General features: G+C 45.1%; 3 protein-coding genes across 5 annotated transcripts in view; all 3 read left to right on the forward strand.

Moving 5' to 3' along the window:
* Window positions 1–2,284: 2,284 nt before the first annotated feature.
* On the forward strand, window positions 2,285–8,290 carry LOC309596820 (protein FAM83D-like; the record flags this gene model as incomplete). Its single annotated transcript, XM_082325536.1, has 4 exons — window positions 2,285–2,737; window positions 5,628–5,795; window positions 6,692–6,816; window positions 7,176–8,290. The coding sequence occupies 4 exons, from the start codon at window positions 2,285–2,287 to the stop codon at window positions 8,128–8,130; spliced, it is 1,701 nt and encodes a 566-aa protein (XP_082181662.1). The 3' UTR covers window positions 8,131–8,290.
* A 2,562-nt stretch (window positions 8,291–10,852) lies between these two features.
* LOC309596847 (protein FAM83D-B-like) lies at window positions 10,853–15,057 on the forward strand (the record flags this gene model as incomplete). The annotated part of the gene is made up of 4 exons (XM_082325586.1): window positions 10,853–11,305; window positions 11,861–12,028; window positions 12,622–12,746; window positions 12,994–15,057. 4 exons carry the CDS (start codon window positions 10,853–10,855, stop codon window positions 13,382–13,384), a joined length of 1,137 nt encoding a protein of 378 aa, XP_082181712.1. The 3' UTR covers window positions 13,385–15,057.
* A 1,137-nt stretch (window positions 15,058–16,194) lies between these two features.
* Window positions 16,195–23,052, forward strand: part of DHX35 (DEAH-box helicase 35) — a 32,960-nt gene continuing 26,102 nt past the window's right edge. For 2 of the 3 annotated variants that reach the window (XR_014229635.1, XM_082325644.1), the window contains exons 1-5: window positions 16,199–16,258; window positions 18,523–18,656; window positions 19,031–19,123; window positions 19,956–20,033; window positions 22,333–22,437. Coding sequence is in view for 2 of the 3 variants with exons in the window: in XM_082325644.1 (XP_082181770.1) it covers window positions 16,219–16,258; window positions 18,523–18,656; window positions 19,031–19,123; window positions 19,956–20,033; window positions 22,333–22,437 (450 nt within the window). In the remaining variant the exon portion in view is untranslated. Of the gene's footprint in view, window positions 16,259–18,522; window positions 18,657–19,030; window positions 19,124–19,955; window positions 20,034–22,332; window positions 22,438–23,052 lie in introns of all 3 variants that reach the window. The other variant, XM_082325645.1, reaches the window with a different exon arrangement.

Below are 23,052 nucleotides of genomic sequence, written 5' to 3' on the forward strand. Positions count from 1 at the left end.
AAGAGCATGGCAGGGCAATAGCAATAATGAATCAGTGCGATACTCAGTGGAGGCAGTGAATTCTCTAGTTTATTGAGCAGGGTCTTATTTCATGGGGTTGAAAGCACTTACAAGCTCCCAAATGGCATTACAACTTCTGTTTAGTGTCCTTTTGCTTTAATCTTGGAGCTCTGTTTACCCAGATCTTCTCTGCTGAAACTAAATCAGCAATATAAGGAAATAGGAATATCTTAACCAAGAAAGCAATAGCACTGGTCTCCAGTGAGCCATAGATGAACTGTTGTCTATCTGCTGGAAGGTGTTCTCCTTACGGCTGGATATTTCTGTGCCTTATCATACTTGCTAGAGGTAACTCGGTAACTAGTCTCTGGAAGGTTTGTGGAGACTATACAGTGCTGTTCCTTAGCTTGGAGACTATTTTGCAAGGGGATAGCAGTTCAGAGCATACCAGATTTTGAAGTTTTTATTTGCTCTTTCAGTTTCTCTCATGATCACCATTTCTGTCTTCCTAAAGACACAGAAAGGAAATGCGCAGGGTCTTCATTCCAGTTTAACAAATCACGTTGACTTACTTTGTTATAGCAGTTCTCTACAGGCAGAGTCCAGAACACGCCTCTAGTAGCAAGGTCTAGTCTCTTACTACAGAACACAGCTACTATTTACATTTTTGTTTTGGTTTGCCTGTGGCTGTACAACAGAAATTGTCGTCCCTGGTTGTTGTTCAGCTTTATTCTGCTGTTTTCATGTTGCCCAAGCTGCTAATGGACTTCTCGGTTCCCCCACACAATTTGAGTACCGCTGGGTTCTTCAGGCAACATCTGCCATGGCACGATTATGACCTAGAATATTTTCCTATATTTCAACTGCGGACGCTGTAGTAGCGGAGACTCTGCTCAAGATACCTGTTCCCAAACCTACACCAATGCAATTATCTCCACCCGCAGCTGGAGGGGACATACGGGTTTTAAACCAGTGCAGATTCAGCCTTAAGTGTTGCCACCTCTACGTCTTCAGCCGATAGATTGCAGTGTGAGAACGGACTCCAGTGGTGTCGGTAACCCTGGTACAGCTCGGTGTGACTGCTGCATGTACAGGATATTAACAAATGATGGCAAGCCTTCTGCAATAATTCGTAATTGCATCGATCAGTAGTAAACGATGTACAAATAAAACTTGATGAAATGTATTTTATGTGAAAAAAATAATGTAAGAAGTGTATATTGTATTAGCAGCTTTGTGTATAAAATGGCATTTTGGCAATCAGAGTCTAATATATTTAAAACTTTTTTTTAAAAAAAGGATATTTGATATTGTATGGAATTGACTTTATTGCTACTGTAAGTATGAAAAGATGGTTTCTTAACATGAAGCAATGCATAAAATCTTAAATTGTATGTAAAACTCATGCCAAAAGGGTATGTCTGACAGTATTAGCATCTGACTCAGTGTCTTTAATAGAGAGATTGAATTTTTTTAATTTAAAAATTATATTAAATTTCTTTTAATAATACAAAAAATGCCACTGAGTTTTATTCAATCGGTTTACATTTTGGGACTCTGCCTAAATGTGTCTGCCTCTCCTACAACCGTTAGTACTGCCAGGAATTGCCGAGAAGAGTAAATCTAGGCAGTGGGTTGGTGGAACTTTTTATTTTTCTGCTGGTGGCAGTAATTCCTTTTGGGGACAAGCAGGAAGGCCAAAATCCTAACAGCCTTTCCCGGATTTTGCGGTGTTCGAGGTGTTGGGCCAGGTGCGTGTTAGCGTGCGTCGTGGAGGGCCCTTCCCAAGGAGGTTTGGTTCGGGCGAAGGTGGAAGCACCCTCACCCTGCCGGCCCTGCCTGATGGAGGGCGGGACGTGGCGGGTGAGAGGAACGGGGCCGGTTTTGCCGGGAGGCCTCCGGCGGGGCCGGCCATGGCGCAGGCCTGTGTCGGGCCCCGGGGCCGCACGGAAGGGGTTCGGTGTGGAGGCCCGAGAGCGCGAAATGGCCGCCGCGGCCTCAGGAGGGGAGCGCCGGGGCGTGCGGCCTCCAGGGCCGGGTACTAACGGGGCTGCGCGACCCCTTGGCGCCAAGGCGGCGGAGAACGGCTTTCGCGGCCCCGCTGCCTCCCCGCGGCCCGCCCCGGCCTGAAGGCGCCGGCGGGGCCGGGCCGCCTTCACCGCAGCCAACCGGGGCGCGGGGCGGGGCGCGGCTCCCCCACTGGCGGCGGCGGCGCGGCGCTGTTTGGATTCAAAGCCGCTATAAAGGCGCCGCCGGCCGCGGCCGGGCCGGATCCCACTGCGCCATGGCCAACCCGTCGCAGTGCCTGGAGGAGGGCGCCGGGCGCTGGCCGCCGCGGCCGCCCGGGCCCTACAGCGAGGCGCAGCGGCTGGCGCTGGAGGAGCTGGTGGCGGGCGGCCCCGAGGCGCTGCGGGCCTTCCTGCGGCGGGAGCAGCTGCCGCCGTTCCTCTCGGAGCCCGAGGTGCAGGCCATCGCGCGGGGCGCCCTGCCGCCCGCCGCGGCCCCGGAGCCGGCGGGCGAGGCCTCGCTCGGCGCCTCGCTCGACGCCTCCTCGCTCACCTACTTCCCCGAGCGCTCGGACCTGGAGCCGCCGGCGCTGGAGCTGGGCTGGCCGGGCTTCGCCAGCGGCGCCTTCCGCGGGCTGACGCGGGTGGAGGCCCACTTCCAGCCCGGCTGCGGGGAGAGCATCTACGGCTGCAAGGAGGCGGTGCGGCGGCAGATCCGCTCCGCCCGGCAGGTGAGTGGGGGTCCCGGGGGTGCGGGCTCTGCCCGCAGCGCTCAGCCCGGGGCCCGTCTCCAGCGGGCCAGCGAACCGGAGCGAAAATCAGCAACCGTGTCAGTGAGTATCTCCTTCCCACGACACTAAGCAAGGCCAAGTGGCTTTAAAACCCCTGTCGAGTTAAAGAAAGCCTCGTTAGGAGGACAAGGTCGTAAATACACAGTGACGTGTGCTCATCCGAACAGCGTCCATCTGTATGCTACACCGTGAAATCTCGCCTTCCTGTTAGCATTGCTCTGGAGGCAGTGGGTTCCTCGTCCCCCAGTACCACATGCAGAACTGCTGCTGCTGCTGTTCATGGCCAAACCACCTGCTGGTTTCAAGCTCATTTTGCTGTTATTCATCAAAGTGGAAGGTTTTCTCTTCCAGGTCCTTACTGATGTGCTCTGCAAGACAGATTTGCTTGCAGAAACCTCCTACTGGCCCTTAGAGGCCTTTCTTGTGTCATATCCTTTCTTACAAAAGAATGATATCTACAGAGGTAACCCTATGATTATATCTCCCTTCTTCACTTCTTTCTCCTCATTAATTGCCCGTAAGTAATGTGCAGACCTGCTCTTAGCAGGACTTCCCTCCTGTAGGAATGGATGGTTTTGATCTGATGCAGAGTATGGCTTAAAAAAAAGCATGCAGAGTAGTAATTTCTAACTGTTGTCTGTAACTCATTATGTTACCTGAGTTTATAGCCTCTAACTGTAATCCCCAGGAGGGAACCACCCTTCTCACTAGCAGCCACTCAATTGGCTTAGCTAAAATTTAAATGTATAGCTTCCTCTTTTGGTGGCCAGGTGAAGCAACCTCTGGCTGTCTGTAACTTGTGCTCGCACATGGCACACCCTGAATTAGCAACTGAGCTTGACCCTGCCCACTTCTGAGCGCAGAAGCTTGGGGTGTGCGTGAGGATGAGATGAACGATGGGCTTCTTGCCAGAAACGGTCACAGAGGAAGCTCTGTTCTCATCTACCTGAAAAGGACCAGTCTGATCATTCGAGTAAACTCCATGAAAACATCTGTTTCTCCAAGAAGCTGTACTTGTTTGTGATGTTCTTGCTTGTAGCATCCTGTCAAATGCCTTCGCTCGCACCGAGCCAAAAGCCAGGCAGGCTGTTCCTGCATTGCTGTGTACGTGCCTGATCCAGGGAGCGTTTTTATGGACATGGATAAATTTTGACCCCCTATAATTTACTGAATATCAGACGCTGTGCGATGTTGCTCAGTCATGGCTGAGTTCTTTGGGTTAATGTGAGGAACAGGAAAACTTCAGATGCTGTGTAGTATCTTCTCAGTTTGCTCAAAGGTGGTTAGCTTGAGTGGCTTAAGGGGACATCATTGCTGTCTTGCCTCCGCTATCCTGAATGGATCAGTGTAGAGAAAAGGGTTTTCTCTCTCTCCTCTAAACATAACTGTACTTTTGCTCATTTTGAGTAAAAGTGTATTTCTCTTTCAGCTAATTCTGGGATTAAAACTCAAATGAGCTGCTAATTGAGTAGTCATTTGAAGGCACCAGTGTTTCCAAGGCATTTAGTGTGAATCGTTCTGTCTTCAGGGGTTATTTTCTTATTCAGCTGTTCTTGTCAAAACATCTTATTTTTCTTTATCTTCCTTTGACACTTAGACAAGTGATAGAGTGGAGAAAAGCACAGGAGACGCATAAGAAGCACAAGCATAAACTAACTTTTATCTAGAAATATCAACGCACCTGTGTGTGTTATACATAAGAACTCATCCATATGGAGCCAGTCCCTTAGGGAGCAGGGCACAGGTGTGAATGCAAAGCTTAGCCTGTTCTTGTGGGAAACGTCTCCTCTGAGTACAGGCAATGCCACACACAGAGCAGCTCTGTTGCATGCATATACGCCTTGGGTGTGTTGCAGCAGTGTGTGGATGCCTTGTGTATCTGGGCAGGTGCCAGGAACCCACAGCAGCTGTATAACTGTTGTTGATTATATGATATACTTTGATGCTGGTCTAAGAGAAAGAGAATAGAAAAGTAAGTCGTGAAGCCAAATCCTTTATGCCTTTGTGTCCACACACAGATGTGTGTTTCTGGTTTTGAAGGGTGAGAACTCCAGCACTGAAAAGGTGTGCGATGCGGCTGCGAATTAGCTGGAGAGATTGTTCATAAATGTAGGACTGTTGTCTTGTCTTTGGCCTATTGAGAGAAAATCTTCCCATTTTAGGACTTGCCTTCTGTAAAGACCTGTTCAGTTGAGTGAGTGGAAGGATTTCTTGTGAATGTATGGGATGGAAAGTCAGAATACTTCCAGTAAGAGCCTGGAAATAGTGAAAAACATTGCCACAGAACTAGTTTATCTTTTGGTAACTTATATAGGGACAGTATTGCCTTCCTACCACACAAAAAGAAAGCAATCAGGGTTTGTGAGATGTTCAGCTGTGACAGTGAGGAGGCCATTCGAGCTAATTCTCCTGCAGGCAGTGGCTATCTGTAGCAGGTATGCCACGCTGGGAGCGCAGGAGTTGGGATGGCTTGTCTGGATTCCCGATTCTGCTGTGATCAGCTTCCCTGATGTTACCAGAAGGCCAAATTACGCGAGATTATGTAGGAAAGCAGGCTGTGAAAGTGTACAAAAGCAGCAGCAGCAGACGTGAGGGGAAAAACCTCTTCAGGCTTATGCTTTGCGCTCCAGGGCACAGTGAATTTACAGAAACGTGGGAATATAGAAATATTTTATAACTTGCCAGGGCCTGTGCAGCAGGACAAAGAAATGTGCGTCTGGCCTTGGTGATGGCAGCAGGAGAGAACGGCTGGGGGAGGCAGTAATCTGGCCTTGAGTAAAATAAAGCTCTTGAATGACTGTTGTTGCTTTTTTTTTTTTTTTTTTTGCAGGTGATTGCCCTTGTGATGGATTCCTTCACAGATATTGATATCTTTGGTGACCTTCAGGATGCCTATAAAAACCGCAAAGTCCCTGTCTATATCCTTCTTGACCAGGACTTTCTACCCCATTTTTTGGAAATGTGCAAGAATTTGGGAGTTTGTCCTGAGCAGGAAAGTGTAAGTACTAAAAATGGGTGGGTATGGTTTGGTTTTATTTTTTGTGGTACAGTTATGGTTATGGATGTCAAAGATACCTTCTATAAAACATCAGACTCCCTTGAAAGACTAAAGCATCCTGGCTGATAACTGATATAAAAGGGGATTTTCTGAAATGTTTCTCAGCTCCTGAAGATCAAGGCTCAATATTGCATGGTTTCAGTACAGTCTCTAATCCAACATGTGAAACTGCTCACAAACTCGGCAAAAACCATGCAGAAAAGGCGCATCTACTACCGTACGCTACCCGTATGTGGGAGCTACAGCCATGCTATGCAACAACCTGCTGTGCTGGGTGGAGCGCGCACTGTGATCCCTGTCCTGAGGAAGCAACAATTTTTAAGCATTTAATTTTGTAAGATCTAAGTAGCTTTATTCTTTGGCTCAAGGAACTGCTTGCTAAGGAAAACAAACACGGGAAGCTCAAGGGTGGTATAGCTCTGGCAACATCTCGTTTCTTTCCTAATACATAGTTGCTTTCATTTAAAAGGGTTCGGATGATGTGAACCAGGTGATTTAGTTGATTCCTCTGAATATAAGCTGACATGACTGTGTTATGGCTTGGCTTGGACAGGCTTATGTTCACCCCAGTGAGAGTTTCTCTGGACAGGGAAACACTCCTAGCTTCGTGGGCAGTAATTAATTAGAACTGGATGTTCTCTCCACAGACTCTCCTAATCTAACAGAAATTTAGCACTGTGTAACTAATAACACTCGCATGCAGACAATATAAGGAAGCTAATTTCATTCCTATCTTCCATAGTGTGCATAGCTGCTCTTAGGTAGAATTGCTAACCAAAACTTTCTGGAAGTTAACTTAAATCTGATGTTACTTTTTCCCTTCTTTTCTGAAACAGCTGATGCGAGTCCGAACTCTCACGGGGAACACATACTACCTGAGGTCAGGTGCCAAAATTGTTGGGAAAGTCCATGAGAAGTTTATGTTAATTGATGGCATTAGAGTGACAACAGGCTCCTACAGGCAAGTATTGGGGTCTGCTGGTGCCTGATGAACTTATAGAAAGGGGGAGTTTCTGGGAGAAGGAGGCATTAACTTTGCTGTTTGCCTGGTATTAATCAATGGCAAGTCGACTAGCTGAGTCTAAGTGGGACTAACACAAAACTGCAAACAGCTTTGGAAAACTGGTTTACACAACTTGTTGCTAGCAAAGCACTTGGCCATGGCTAAATAGAGCTCTTCCTGAAGAAGAGAGAGTGAATAGTCTATTGACTTTATACCTTCCTGATGCACAGCACTTCTAGGCTGAGTCTTGCTATCTGTAACTGTACGTGTTGAAACGCACTGGAGATTAACTGTGAATCTTGGTTTGTTTTCAATAGTTTCACGTGGTCCGATGGGAAGCTGAACAGCAGTAACCTGCTGCTATTGTCAGGGCAAGTGGTGGAACATTTTGACCTCCAGTTCAGGATTCTTTATGCCCAGTCGATGCCCATCAGCCCAAAGTGGCTGTCCAGCTGCAGGAACAGTGGGATATTTGATCACCTGGTGAACAGAACAGAGTCCCCTGAAGAATATACTGTGGAAGGCAACTTGAGAGCAGAATTTGCCAGATTGTCTAGTACTCCAAAGAAATTGTTGAAAGAACTAGAGCAGGCTGAAGATAGTCCTGGAGGCAAACCTTGTAACCTGGGGCATTCTTGCCTCTGTGAAGATGAGTCGTTCAGCGATCAAGAGGCCATAGTGGAACGGAAAAGCGCATCGACTCAAACTGGCCGATGGGAAGAGAAGCCTGTAGTGACCGCGTGTAATGCTGCCACGCAGACCAGTGCTGTAACAGCAGAAACTGGCACTCAGACTTCTGTTGCTGCTAGAATGACGGGCACTCAGACTTCACTTTTGCTGAAGACTGCAGTGACACAGACAAAGGAAGATGAGTACGCAGAAACACCCCTGCTTCACCGAAAGCTGTCAAAAGAAGGATCTGCTCTGTCTGGAAAGGCTGTATCAAGTTCTAGTCTGCGATCACTGTCTTCATCGTCGTCCCAGTGCTCGCTTGCAAGCTCTACCGGCTCACTATCTTCTCTCCGGTCCTTTGAATATTCTAGCAGTCACAGGGCAGAGTATTTCCAAAAACTGCATAAAGAGAGGCAATTCCACTACTCCACTATCAGGTCGAAGCTTAGCCACATGGTGGATATCCTGTCCCGGAGGGGACGTGTGCCTGGAAACTACATGACCCAATACACTGGAAGATGCAATCTAAAGCAGAGGCGTGACATCAGTGCCAGCCTGCGCAGCCTCCGGGACGTTTCACTCTTTTCTATGAATAAATGATTACTGTACTGAATGCAGAACACAAAAGCTCCAGTCTCAAATTGCAGTCACTTTGTATCTGCTGGTTCTTCCACTTCCTTACAGCACTTTTACTTTCTTAATATGTGTGTACATCACTCTCCAGCACTTTGTTTTATACTATGCAATTTAAGCAATAAAAAAGGGGGTTATTTATACTGTAACTGCTTACATGTTCCTTTTACATGCATTAGTGGTGATGGTTCATTTTAATTCTGGATGTTTAACCTGAAAAGTAAACTTACTACTGCCTTCTAGGGTTGCTAATGCTCTGGCTTTAATTTATGTAAATTTGGAAAAATCTGAGTCAGACTGATCTTGCTCAGAGTGGCTTTGGAGATTTAGCTTACATCAAGGTATACTCAATTTTTTTTTTATTCTTTTTCATATTGGCTTTTATTTCTACTTTATCTTTGGCATGAGGGGAAACAGCTAATTTTATTCTGACTTCAGAGATACATACATTACTCTTCCACTAAAGTTGTGAAGGGTCTGTTGGAGCAGTTGCAGGTTCTTATTTTCAGCTGTATTCTTTTTCCACTGTTTAAGCCTTCTGAAATGGGCTGAACTAACTAGCTCTTCAGTTTGATCACCCTCTCATGCCTTTGTGTAGATACATACATATATGTATATATATAAAAGTGTGTGTGTGTGTGTGTATATATATATATACACACATCCTCAGAAGAGCATCTTTTTAAAACCAAGACCAGGAAGTAGCAACTCTGAGATAGCTGTACCCATTTTAGGTACAGCCCTGATGTAAATGTTTCTAGTATTTGGAACTAAAAGCTAGATCTATTGGACTTGTAAGACTCTTAATGGGAATGGATTGCTGAAGTGTTGTGGTTTTGTGCTTGTGAGTGGGAGATGAGGTGATATCTGGAGTTCAGTGTCTTGCTGCAGCATACCTGTTGTACTTCTCTTTTGGGATGACTTCAGAGAACTTTGTCTCTTGTGCAACTTGTTACACAGAATTAAGACTTTTAGTCTTAGCACTGTGAAATGAGCTTCCAGTTCTGGCTTGGTCTAGGAATGTCTGAGCTGTCTTGCTTCTGTTAAGAGACCTGTAAACAGCTTCCTTCTTTGGAGTGAACTTAGAGGCGAGACAGTCACTGGGGGCACATGACAAAGCCCCTGTTCAACAAAATAAACTGACACATGCACTACAAAATGTTATGGGTTATGTTTGCTACTATTATACTACCAGTAAGTGTGAGAGTGAAAAAAATTTTTTTTTCTCTTTAGACTGTCCTGTCTGAAATATTCTGTTTCCTGCTCTGTTTATCCTTTATCCACTACTAACTTAGTTTGAAGAGCTGAAGTGCCACTCTAGTTTTTGAAAATACTCTACTTTCAATATTAAATGGATCTTAGGTTAAGTTGCTTTGCAGAGACATTATCTGAATATTTGTTAGCAGTAGTGTGTGTGTGTGTGTGTGTGTGTGTGTGTGTCTGTCTGTGCAGCGTGTGGATTCTCTCTCTGAGCTCTGACCTGTGCTGTTATTCCTTAGACCCACATCCCAGTACTTTAGTGACCAAGCAGACTGAATTCTGCCAAGTCAAATCAATCTGGGTTATGCCTTTTCTTATTTATGGGCATGTGTCTCCAGTAGATGGCACATTTCAGCTGTTATCATGAATATTCCCATAAACAGCAATGAATGGGTGAATAAACACAAAAATACCCAAAACTAAACAAGGCTGCAACTTAAGTGTAGAGAGGAACACTTTATTCTACTAACTTTGGCATTTCTGTCTCTGAAATCCATATAGACAAAGAGGCTTAGCTACTTTTTTTGCTTGGATTTCGAAGCAGCCACTCCTTCCCTGCAGCTGTAAGGCAGGTGTACGAGGCGGTGCAGGCGGGGGGAAAAGCAGCTCTGTCCGCACTTGTTTAAAAAGATGAGATACTCTCTTGCCTGGTCCCTGGAGCTGGAACACCCAGAGCGAAGCAAATTGCATGAGAGAGCTGAGATACACCTTCAAAGCCACTCTTGAGTTGTATTTTTTTAAGAGCTCATGTTCAGCAGTGCTTGAACGTATGTAAAATCAACTTGTTTGTTCTATGTGCTTTTTAACTTCATTACACTGTGCGGCTGTTATGGTACTCTCACCGGAACAAGAAACAGTTTACAAATAAACTCCTTTTGCCATGGGGGTTTTCACCTGATCACTGCCGAGCTTTGTTTTCTATTTGTTTGGCATTTTGAATCCGGGTGACTAATGCAGCTCTGCCCCTGTTGTTGGTGCTTTCCTGCTGCTCCGGGTGAGCGGAGCAGCCTGTAATGAAGCCGCCTGGCCGGGAGGGCCGTCTGCCCTCTCTAACCTTAGGAGCAGCCTTTTGATCAGGGGCTGGGGAGCAGGTCGAGGGCTGTACTTACTCTCCCTGCTTAATTCAAGGCTCGCTTTCCTGCGGATACTTGCCTGGGCGGGGGGGAAGCCAGCCGCTCTGCCGCCCGTGACTTTCCCGTGGGCGACGCTGCTCCAGCGCCCCTTTCCTTCCCCCGCTGCCGGCGGCTGCGAGAGGACGGGCGGAGCGGGCCCCTCGCCTGCGGAGCAGCCTCCCGGCGCGGCGGCGCCGCCGGCCCCGTCCCGCTCCCCGGGGCCGGGCGGGAGGCGGGGAAGGGCCTCCCGCGGCGCGGGGCCCGCCCGCGGAGCCGCTATAAAGGCGCGGGGCGGCGGGGCGCCGGCCGGCCGCGCCATGGCCAACCCGTCGCAGTGCCTGGAGGAGGGCGCCGGGCGCTGGCCGCCGCGGCCGCCCGGGCCCTACAGCGAGGCGCAGCGGCTGGCGCTGGAGGAGCTGGTGGCGGGCGGCCCCGAGGCGCTGCGGGCCTTCCTGCGGCGGGAGCAGCTGCCGCCGTTCCTCTCGGAGCCCGAGGTGCAGGCCATCGCGCGGGGCGCCCTGCCGCCCGCCGCGGCCCCGGAGCCGGCGGGCGAGGCCTCGCTCGGCGCCTCGCTCGACGCCTCCTCGCTCACCTACTTCCCCGAGCGCTCGGACCTGGAGCCGCCGGCGCTGGAGCTGGGCTGGCCGGGCTTCGCCAGCGGCGCCTTCCGCGGGCTGACGCGGGTGGAGGCCCACTTCCAGCCCGGCTGCGGGGAGAGCATCTACGGCTGCAAGGAGGCGGTGCGGCGGCAGATCCGCTCCGCCCGGCAGGTGAGTGGGCGCCGGCGGCGGGGAGACCCCGCTCCCCTCCCTCCCCGCCGCTCCCGCACGGCTTCCCGAGATCCACCTCGTCCTTCCCCCTTCCTTTACTTTTAAATAAACTCCCGATTTCAGTTACTCTGCTATTTTGTTATTGCTTTATTTTTTCCCCACCATCTCTCCTATTTATTTTTAATAGGTTCGTTATTTGCAGGCTTTTTTCTCCCATATTGATGAAATTGTATATTGTGTCTCCTGTACCTCAGCGTACTGCACTTGGTAATTGCCTTTACCAAAATACCGTTCTTTTCTCAGAACTTTAGTCTATCAGAGTTCTCCTCTCTCCTCTCCTCTCTTCTTTATATGTCTGTTAAATGTTTCAGCAGTCCTGTGAACAACAGAAGAATATACCGTATCACAGAAGACCGTACCATGTTCCATAACCACAAGGGGAAAAAAAAAAGGGGGGGGGGGGAATATTTAATTTAAAAATCAAACCCCTCATGTGCTGTCTCCCTTGGGATGCTGTGGACACAGCCTAATGATTTCTTCTGAAACTTATTGCAGATGATTGCCCTGGTTATGGATTCCTTCACAGATACTGATATCTTCAAAGACCTCTTGGAAGCTTGTAGCCAGCGGCAAGTTAAAGCATATATCCTTCTAGATCAGTCTTCATTTTCCCACTTCCTAAAGATGTGCAAGGATCTGGGAGTTGACCTGGAACAGGAAAAGGTGAGCCTTGTCCTATTTATAGGCACAGAGAGTTGGTCCTCTTATGACTGTCATCTTTGAGCTATCAAAAGAAGAAACTCTTTTGCCTGCTGCCACAACTTGAAATGGGTTTTATGTAGCTCTAGCTCTTTCTTGAAAGATTTAACCATTCTTCCGTAAGAAGGCAATTAATAGAAAAACTTAAATCTTTATGAGTGGCTGTTACAGTTGCTTTCTGAGCACAAATACTAATTGAATATTCAAGGAAATGTAGGAGGAATGTCCAGTTCCTAAAGCATGACTGGGGTTGCTCAGGCTCGCTTTGAAGGCTGATGGGGAAGCAGGTTCTCGGGCGCCTGTGGAGTTCGAGTCCCTCCAAGATTTGGCAACAGGAGTTTTTACAGTCGCGTTCTGCACAATCGGTTTATGGGTCTGCCCCTTAATGCCACCTCTTTGCCTACTAAAACAAGACAAAATGATCATTTGGGTGAATCTTGTGCCACTGCGCAGCAACCTTTGCTAGTTCATCAGTGATAATTATTGTTGTCTGTTATTCCTTTAAATACAATCGTTTAACTTTGAAACCTGCGTGACGCTTGCTGTATCTTTAACAGTCGATGAGAATTCGAAATATCACTGGGAAGACATACTACACGAGGTCAGGTGCCAAAATTGTTGGAAAAGTCCGTGAAAAGTTCATGTTAGTTGATGGCATTAGAGTGACAACGGGCTCCTACAGGCAAGTGCCAGTTTCTTTCTGTTGCTTTACATGATTTCTTTACATGGAAAGGAAAAACAGCCATGTTGCAAAACTGCTTTCCTTATCACAGTTTATTTGTAACATTTGTCCTAAAAAGAGCACACTGCTTATCACTGGGATTATAAGAACAATCTAACTAAATGTGATGAAAGAGAATTTTCAGTTAATACTTTGTTTACTATTTATTTTCAATCAACTCGGAATTTTCTCATTCTTCCTTTGCTAGTTTTACGTGGACAGACGGGAAGCTGAACAGCAGCAACATTTTGATCCTGTCAGGCCCCGCAGTTGCACACTTTGACCTGGAATTTCGGATTCTTTATGCACGGTCAAAGCCTATCAACCTCAGAGAGTTCTCCAGCTGCAAGAAGAATAAGGTGTTGGACCAGCTGGTCAGGATAACAGTGGCTTCCAGAGACTTGACCAGGGAAAACTTCCTGAGAATGGAGTTTTTGTATCTTAGAGCATTTGTAGGAAATCTAAAAAGGAAGCGAAGCTGGCTGCATGCCTCAAGGGAGGCCGTCTACGTGTCAAATAATGCAATGCTTGCCTCTCCTCCACTGACTAAGAGGAATGGCTCTCTAGTTATGAGGCCACACTGGATCATAGAGAGATGAATTGCGTGTTCACTCAGAGCGAGAAGCAGAACCTCAGGAACCACGTCCAGCCATCCATGTCCAGTACTGTCCTACAGTATGTTTGTGAGAGCGGCTGGGAAACAAACCTCGAACTGAGAAAGTGATACTGGAATTGTGGTTTTGTTTGAAGACCACTATAATGCAGGTCAACAGATACAATTATGGTATTGTCTTAGGCTCAGATGTGTTTTTAAAAAAACCAAACAACACCTGGAAAGCCATTAATGACTTCTAGTATTCTTTCAGATTCTGATTTCTCCACCTATTCTTGCATGTTTTAAGCTGATGGGTTAGCAGTGTCTTAGCTCAGTAGCTCAAACCTTTTTTTTTTTTTTTTTTTTTGGGAATCTAGTTATAGAAAATAATATTGCTTAAAACTCTTCCAGAGATGAACAGCAGGACTGCTGTACAGCTCTGAAATCGGTCTAAGCCTAGTCTTATGTTCCATGAACTCTCCACAAACTGTTTCATGACACAGAACTGGAGTAACCATAATCTAGAAACTAGTAGATCAGTACCGTGGTACTAGTCCTCAAATGTTACATTTTCTTTACATGAAGCTGTGCTGCTAGGCAAAATGAGCTAACAGGGCAGGCAAACAAGACTTCTGCAATGATTGAATTTCAAATAACCTTTTCTTTATAAGAGTACTTGGATTGTTGGACATCATGCAATAAATGTGTGCAAGGGATAGTATTCCTAAGAACCTACTATGTTTGTAGTAGAGCCAAATGAGACCATTTTCTTGGCATTACTATATATACTTTTTGGTTTCTTTATGGTTGCTACTGCTTTCTGATCTTATGGGAAAAGTTGAGTAGATCTGAAATCTATGAAGCTGCTGCTACTTCTCAAAAGCCTTCCTTCCAGCAGACATGCAATAACATGCAAATCAGAAACAGAACCATTTATTTTTAAGGTTTCGGGCAAGCTCAATTTAAAAAAAAAATAAAAAAAATCCACCCATTTCTGGAGAAAAACAAAAAAATCCAAATGAATAAACTATCCTCCCCAGCAGTTGTACATTGAGGCAGTGAAGTTCCAGCAGCCTGCCAGTGCAGAAACTCTTGTTAGTCCAACCATGGCAGCTGCGGCAAAAGCAAAGGTACAGCATTTCTCAGGTTGTTCTTGAGGCTCTTGCTACTGCAAAGAACTCGGGTATGTGCGTGCATAAGTGTCTTGGGGGTTCTGGGCTTCAAAGGGGAAGGTTGAAACTTATCTGGGGAGTTTCATGCGGGGCTCTGCTAACCATCAGCGGGATAACATTGAATTGGACACGTGGAGCTTACAGAAACGGTCTTTATGGGCAACGCAATAATGTACTGATTAGGATACAACTAATCTGTGCCCTTTTTCTTCTACGCTTACAATCATGTGAAATGTAATAGTGCTGACTCTCCTAATCTGTAAACGTTCAATAGTTTAACAGTCTTAACTTTCATCCAGATGTAAAGAAGTTTGAAATATATATTTTTATTCTTAACTATATTTTCCATAAACAAACCCCATACATTGTTGGACTCTATGCAAAATATTGTTTGTGCAATCTTATTTTCACAATAATTATCTGTATATGTTTTCTCAAATATAAGTTTTTAACTTTGTGATTCATCTCATTACTTTAATAGGCAACTCTTTCCATGTGCCACTAGTAGGACTTTTTCTCAACAGTTGCTAATATATTGATGATACAAAATACTGTGCTGAGTTGTGCTTATTTTTGATAGAGTGGACTTAATCTGAAAAGTACATTGAAATAAATAGCTAGAATTTTAAGAATGTCTTTAATTAGAACTGAATAACCTCTTTTTCGAGTGGTTACCTAGAGACTTTTAGTGTAACAAGTGACCACGGAGGTACAGCGTTCTGAAGTGCAGTCTGTGTTAATCACCACAACCGCACTGTTAGTGTGTCAAGGTATTAATGAAGAATGAGAATGATTAATAAGAATATAAAATGTGATTAATTTTTTTTTCCATAAGCATGGATTTTTGACAGCATTGCTAAACTTATTAGAAGCTGGTTTTTTTGTTTTTTGTTTTTTTTTTTTTACTCCAGCCTGTACTTAATTAAGTCAAAGTCTACATTAAATTTGATTCAGTAATAACTTTCATGGGCTGTAATGAGCCTGTGGTAGTGCACCGCTGGATCCAGTAACTATTACTATAATTGTTTTCTTTCTAGTCCTTCAGCTCTCTGGTGTAAAAGTGCAACAGCTGCGGTGCACGTAGCATGGAGGCACCCCTCATGTGGAGAAGGGAGGTGATTAGCTTTACTTAATTAATGAGACAAGGACTTTTTGGAGGCGATCTTTCAGTCCCGTTGAATCCTAGCTTCTCCCCCAGGTTACACACTTCATTTTAGTACAGGAGCGGTATCTGGAGGGCTGCGTTACACACATTGCGCTCTTTTTCCTTTTGGCTTGGAGATGAAGGGTGGGTTTCAGTCACACTTAAAGGCTACGTTATCCGCTGGGTTTCCTCAGCAGCGTTGCTTCTGTGTGTCTGAGTAACAGCACGGATCTTACACTCGGCATTAGGAACTGGGCGCCATTTTTGCCGTTAAAATCAGGAAACGACCAAAGCTTCAGCACTTAACGCTTTGCTCCAACAGCTACGGTGTCGGCGCCAGGCGGGGCCTTTTGCCCGCCTTCAGAGGAGGGGAGGCGGCTTCCCTCGGCGGAGGCACCGGCACGGCGGGGCCGCGGGTGGAGGCCCCGGGAGAGCCCCTCGGGGCACCATGGCAACGGGCGGCGCGTCACGTGGGCTCCGCCGCCGGGGCCCCGCCGCTTCCGTTTGCCCTCTCACCCCAAGATGGCGGCGACCGTGGGACCGGTGAAGTTTTGGAAGCCGGGTGAGGGGGCGCGGCCGGTGCGAGGAGCTGCGGTCCCGGGGCGGCGGGGGGTGCGTGTGAGAGCCCCTTCCCGGGCTGTCTGCGGCGGGCCTCGGGGTTCCCTCCTCCCCGGCGAAAGCCGCGGCGCTGCTGCCGGCAGGTGTCCGCTGTTGGGGGTCGCACGGATTTTAGAGGCCGAGGGCAGCGCAGAAGCGTGCTGTCCCTCCGCCGCCGCGGCTTGGGGGGCGGCGAGGTCTCTGTGGTTCCAGCCGGGCGCTGCCCGGTACCGGGGGTGGCAGGGGAGGGGACGGGGGCCTCGTCTGGCTGGAGGAACGCGCAGGGGACCCCCAAGAAGTTTGACAGAGGGAGGTGGGAAGTCCTGCCCCTGAGGGGGAGTCACCCCAGGTGCCACACACCGGGGAGAGCAGCTTAGCAGAGCTGGGGGGGCCTTGGGGTTCTGTGAGTAACAAGCTGAGCGTGAGCCATTGAGAAGCCTTGGCAGCAAGGAAGGTCACCCGTGTCCGGGCTGCGTGAGGAAGAGCACTGCTGTTCGGTTGAGGGAGGTGATCCTTCGCCTCAGCATGGGGAAGGCCATCTCTGGGGTGATTTGTGGGCTCCCCAGCACCAGGAAGACACGGTCTTGCTGAAGCAGGTCCACAAAGTGAAGGGCCACGAAGATGATTGAGAGATTGGAGCATGCGACGTGCAAGGAGGGGCTGAGAGAGCTGGGATGGTGCAGCCTGGGGAAGAGGAGCCTCAGGAGGATCTTTTTGGTGTATATAAATACCTGATAGGGGGGTGTAAAGAAGATGGAGCCAGACTTTTCTTGGTAGTGCCTACTGACAGTACAAGAGGCAACGGGCGTGAGCTGAAATATGAGAAAGCCAGCTTAAACATAAAACCTTTTCTACTGTGGGAGTGATCAGGTTCTGGAACAAGCAGTCAGGCAGGTTGTGGGGTCTCCAACCCGACTGAACGAGGACCTGAGCAGCCCGCTGTAAGTGACCCTGTGGTAAGCAGGGTGTTGACTAGAAGGTCTCCAGGGGTTCCTCCCAGCCTCCGCTGTGCTGTGACTCTATGGTTGTTCCCTCAGGCTTTGGGCAGTTGTATACCTTCCCATTTGCTTATCCCAAAGGGAAGCTTGGTGGGTCTGAGTTTGTTAATTTTTTTTTTTTTTTTTAATTGGTCACTGCATTGTGGTATGCTGTGGTTTGCAAAGCTATTCCAGAGTCAAGATTAGTTCAGCAAACAGCTTCTTAATCATCTGGGTATTATAGTAATATATGTGTATAAACAATATATATATATAGTAATATATTCACAGTTGTGTATTAAAAAAAAAAGCATAGAAAATGCTGTGAAAGAAAATCAGTGGGTGATGACAAGCAATATCTGCTAACTTCGTTGACTTGTCAAGATCCAGATATTCAAGTCCCTGGTTCTTAACTTCCCCATGTGTCCTGGGGAGTGAATAGTTATTGGAATAATTGCTAATCACTCTTAAAATTGGATCAATTTGCTATCATACTTGCTTGGCAGTTTTGAATAGGGACTCGCTGTTTTTAAACAGTGGAAAAACTGGGAAAAGCCCAGACAAGCAAATCCTACAAAACAGGGGAATCCTTCTCTTTGCTCTCGGACTTTCCCAGTTGAATCTGCAGCTGGAGATGATACATTCTGTTATCGAGATGAGTTTTTGTTTCTAGTTCATTTGCATGATTCAGCATTTTCAGTTGTCAGTAGTTTTATGGTAACCTGCAGCAGGAATAAATCAAGTTTCAGTTACTGAGTTAAATTCAGATCTGACGTGAGTGGCATATCTCATGAACAGGCAAGGTTGAATGTTTATACGGTTGATTTTAGTCAAGGGAAGTTCTGTCACATGTCTGACTGGCTGGCTTAAAACCCATGGACATACTTCTGAGAAAGATATTGAAGATATATCTGAACTGTTGCACAGAAAAAGAAGAAAATTCCCAAGAACTTGCTGTATGTTTTTCCTATGTGCTTTTTTCCTCCTTTATCTTCTTTTAAAAATTCAAATACTTATTTGTATTAGTTTTTTTTTTTTTTCTTAGCCAGCAGGAGACACACATTTCATTTGAAAGAATTTCTGCGTGTTTACTGTTAGTTAATATTTTGATTATTTTCATAAAAAAGTTAGGCTTTTTATATATGCTCCTACCCATGATTCTTCCTTGTAAGGAACATGTTTATTTTGGTGGTATTGTGATACACTAGGCAGAAGTGTATTCTCCCAGTTAAAATTAACAAATGTCATCTAGGCACGGAAGGTCCTGGTGTCAGTGTCTCAGAGGAGAGACAGAGTCCTGCTGAGAGTAGTGGCATAACCGTCATCTATAATCCTTATGCTTCCCTTTCTATTGAACAACAAAGACAAAAGCTGCCTGTTTTTAAGGTACAGAAGTTCTTTTTGGTATATTAAATCTGTTGCATGATGTCTGGCTCTTATGTCTTTTTTTGAAAGAGCAGTATAGAATCACTTTATGGCATAAAACAATAATTTTACGACCTTGCTCTCTATTTGTTAGAATTGATTGTCCCATTTGACAACTGTTACTGACAGTTTTACAGGCTTTGTAGTTTTTTGTTAATTGCTATATGTTGTGCATGTCATTTATAGATTTTAAAGAACTGTTTAGCTTTTGGCAGTAAACTCCATGTAAAATGAATTTACTGTGTCTGTTAGATATGTAAATATAGTCATTTTAATTATTTTCTTATTTTTGTACACATCTGGTTTTGGTGCTTAAATGTCATCTTCTCTTTCAGCTAAGAAATCACATACTTTATCTAGTGGAGAACTATCAAACTCTGGTGATTGTTGGGGAAACAGGTTGTGGGAAGTCAACGCAGATTCCACAAGTAAGTCTCTGTTTAACTTGGTAAAATCAGGTATTCCTTCAGGGGATTTTACATGAAACGTTAAACCAGCAACCCAGAATTGCTGTGTGAGAATGGAATCCCGCTGTGCTCGTGTGTGTGACCAAAAGGAGAGAAATATAATATTAGATAGCAGGAGTTGGTATATCTGTAATATATACAGATATATATATATTCTTCCACTACAGGAAAGGACCATACACAACAAATAAGTTTGTGCTGGTACAAATAGTAGTCTCTGTGCTATAGCAAGTGTTTATTACTCTATCAGAATCATGTTTAAAATTTTGTTGAGAATATGTTTTTAAGAAGGAGAAAAGGTACTTGGATATTTTTGGGATATTGTATATTTTTGTGGTTTTGTAAAATTTTCTCTTTTGTGACAGGAATAAAAAAAGCCTGAGCATGTTTCAAAGTTCGTTCGTGATTTTAACTTAAAAAATGGCAGACTAATGATGAAAGTCATCTGCTTCAGTGTAAGTGCAGGACTTACACTGCTTAGCTTCTTTTCTTAAAGGGGTGATAAAGTAAAGGAAAGAAGAGAAAAAAATGAAGTAGTTCAAAAGTACTTGAGACCCAAGGAACTGCTCTTAGATGCTTTCTGAAAGCTTATGTGCTTAGGAAGTAGGTATTGTACTATATTAGTTTTAATGGTGAGATTAATAATGCACAAAATCTCTGAGTAACTGATTTGCCTAAGGTCATGCATCAGTTAGTGTCAGAAATAGGAAAAAGCACATGGGGTGGAGAACTAACACCTTGCTGTAATCACAGCATGACCAATTCATTTCTTATCCTCAATATTTGTTTGCAGTACCTAGCAGAAGCTGGCTGGACAGCCGAAGGAAGAGTTGTTGGAGTGACACAGCCTCGTCGGGTTGCTGCTGTTTCAGTGAGTTTCTTCATGTCCAAGTTTTCCTGGCTTGTTGTCGTTATAACCTCCAGTTTATTAGCAGGTTTTGCTGAATAGCAGGAATCACAACTGCATGAGCTCCTGAATGAATAGACATTTCTGCTTATCTTCCTCACAGAATTGCTGGTACTATACGCTGAATTCAGCCTGATTAGTAGGTCTTGACAAGGATTCCAAGTCCAGAATTGCAGATGTAGAAGCTTTGAAATAAAATTGAGCAGCATCAGCAGAACTGTGTACGGAAGTTAAGGCTGCGCAAGGTTGAGCTGTGATTGACTCTGGACTAGAACTGTGCTTGTGTCACCCTTAGCTTCTTTCACAAAGTAAAGTAATGATGTAAATCTGTGCATAGTAACATAGCCAGTGGCAGAAAGAGGAGGTTGTGCACCTCTTTCTGGCAATTCATACCTAGTTTTCTCAAATCTTTTTTGTGTTGTTTTTTGTTGTTGTTGTTGCGGTTTTTTGTTTTGTTTGTTTCCCCTTGTGAGAGTGTCAGGGAAAAGAAGAAACAATTTTATTGTGAGAAATCTTTTCATATACATAGTATGGCTAGGAGAGCATAACATCAGCTAGATGTACTATGAGAGGAAGAAGAGGGGATGCTGAGGCAACAACTTGTACTCTCTGGTTATAGTCTGCACAGAAAGCATCCAGTGCTCCTTGTCTTCATAACTGCTGCCAAACACTGATTTGGTGGGCTGAAGTTTCTGCCGCAGCATTCTTTTTGTATAGAAAACTGAGGTGTCATTTTGTAACCCTCATTTGCCTGTTCTTTATAGTGTATTAATCTGTACCTGCAACAAATCAGCTTATGCCTCTGGTACAAATGTAGTAGAGTGAGCAGCTGTACAACTTACTGTTTCATCTCATCCAGTATTCTTTGACCAGATCCAACATGGTTAAGGAAACAGTCTCTAGCAGTGATCTGCATCTTGTGCTTCGGGCAGTCTGCCTGCAGTGTCCTCCCTTTTCTCCTTCACAGGACAGCTGACAGCGCACGGTTCTACAGGAGAAGTTGTGTATACTGCAATGATTTCTCACGACAAACTTACTTCTCTTTTCTTTTTGATGTCTTAACACGTTATTTTTAAGCCTAAAATAAAAAGATTACTCAATTAGGGCTTAGTATATAGATACAGTAGGATTTTTGTTCAAGAATGTTGTTGCAAACTGCCTGGACTGTATGGCTGTTGCAGGGAGATGAGAGATATAGTTGATGATTTATTGCTTTGTCTTGAACTGAAAGTGATCTTTTATTTTAATCGGTGTGCTTATCTGCTTTCCCATCTAGAGTATGGTGGTTGTCAGAAGTAAAGATAGGTAGTTGCAGAGGCATAGTTTAGACTTAGTTGCATAGTTCAGAAATTCCTGAACTTCTGCTTGCATTACCCAGGCTGACAATTATCCTGAATGCTTGGGCTGAAAGTGCTGGAGTGATAAGATCCCAAGTGAAATAATGAATTCACTGCCTGTCAGTATGGTTTAGAATGTCACTCAAATGACTGAAAGTAGCTTGATCTTGGAATTCTACTAGGACTAATGTATGTATTGTGGAGTTTTATTGTGTCTTTACCTATTAAATGTCTTTGTAGCTTGCTGAAACCATGGCCTGCTAATATGTAATATTCTGTAGAGTAAGTTTGAATAACTCAAGATTTTTAGCTAAAGGAGCTATTGACTTAAAACTGGCCCAAGGTAGTGCTGTTCCAAAAATTGTTGCTGATTTTAATTATTCTGCCAGTTGTCTGTCTGTTTTCTGGATAGAAGATGCTGTATTATGAAAAGTACGGTAGCGTCTTTATTTAAAAAAAAAGCCTCTGTAAGTTCAGGGACAGATTAGCTTAACTGATAACTTCTTTTCTGCATGCCATATACCTGTACTCTTTCCCTTTTTCCATGCCAACTGTGTTCTTAAATGGCACTCCTGCAATTGCTGGTAGGTGGTCCTTCCCCAGCGTTGTGACTGGTTGAGTGGCTGCCTTTGTAGGTCTGTCAGAGTACTTACTACAGAAAGGTACCTCTGTAGCTTTCCTGGGTAGAAGCAGTGTGAAACAGATTTATTAAGTTACACTAAAACATTTTAAAAGTATTTACAACTTGTATGTTAGGTATGCGCTGTTATGTCGAACAGGATTTTGTGTTTGAATGAGAACAAATAATTCTTTGGAAGCACTAGCTCTGTTCCTGTTTTGATGCCAGTCCTCTATGGACAAAATAATGATAAAATGAAGAAGTGTGCTGTGAGCTGTCTCTCGTTTATAAGAATCTCTTTTCTCAGGTTGCAGGCCGAGTTGCTGATGAAAGAGGTGCAGTGTTGGGGCATGAAGTTGGATATTGTATTCGGTTTGACGACTGCACGGATCCACAGGCTACAAGAATTAAGGTGAAACATGAACAGTATGTGGTTACTCTGAAAGGGTTAGCTGAAACTCTTCAAGTACTTTTGCAACATTAATGAGAATCTTGTGATGTCTAGTAAAGAGAATAGGTAGCATTTCAGTTTTCCAGGTGGGTACCTCAAAAGTGTGCTTGAAATGGCTGTGACTATCCAAACCTTAATAAAACGAGTACGTGTTCTATTCTGCTAGTCTGGCAGCCACTATTTTAAAACTAAAGGAGATTTGCAGGGTAGGTATGGCCAGATATTGGTACAGTGCTAGTGTGACCTGATGTGTCACTCAAAGTCATAGTGAAAGGCTGCAGTGAATCACAGCTAAAGTATCCTCACCACACTAAAAATAGATTTTGATTAAAAGCGCAGATAAAACATAAGATGAGTAGGCTAACTGAGAGTAATTTGATGTGGATTAAATAGCAAGCTTTGCAGCTGTTCTTTAGTGCTGTGAGCAATATTAATGTTGCTTGTGTTGGTGCAGATGAGAGCTTGCTTTAGTTATGCTGGAATAGCAATGATGATGAATGAGACAATTTACTTTTTTTTTCTGAGGCTAGTAGCCCTTTTAAAGAAGTGGAGAAGTTTGTTCATTAAATGCAGCTG

The sequence above is a fragment of the Platalea leucorodia genome (genome assembly GCF_965183815.1).
Source record: "Platalea leucorodia genome assembly, chromosome: 13".
Taxonomy (NCBI): Eukaryota; Metazoa; Chordata; class Aves; order Pelecaniformes; family Threskiornithidae; genus Platalea; species Platalea leucorodia.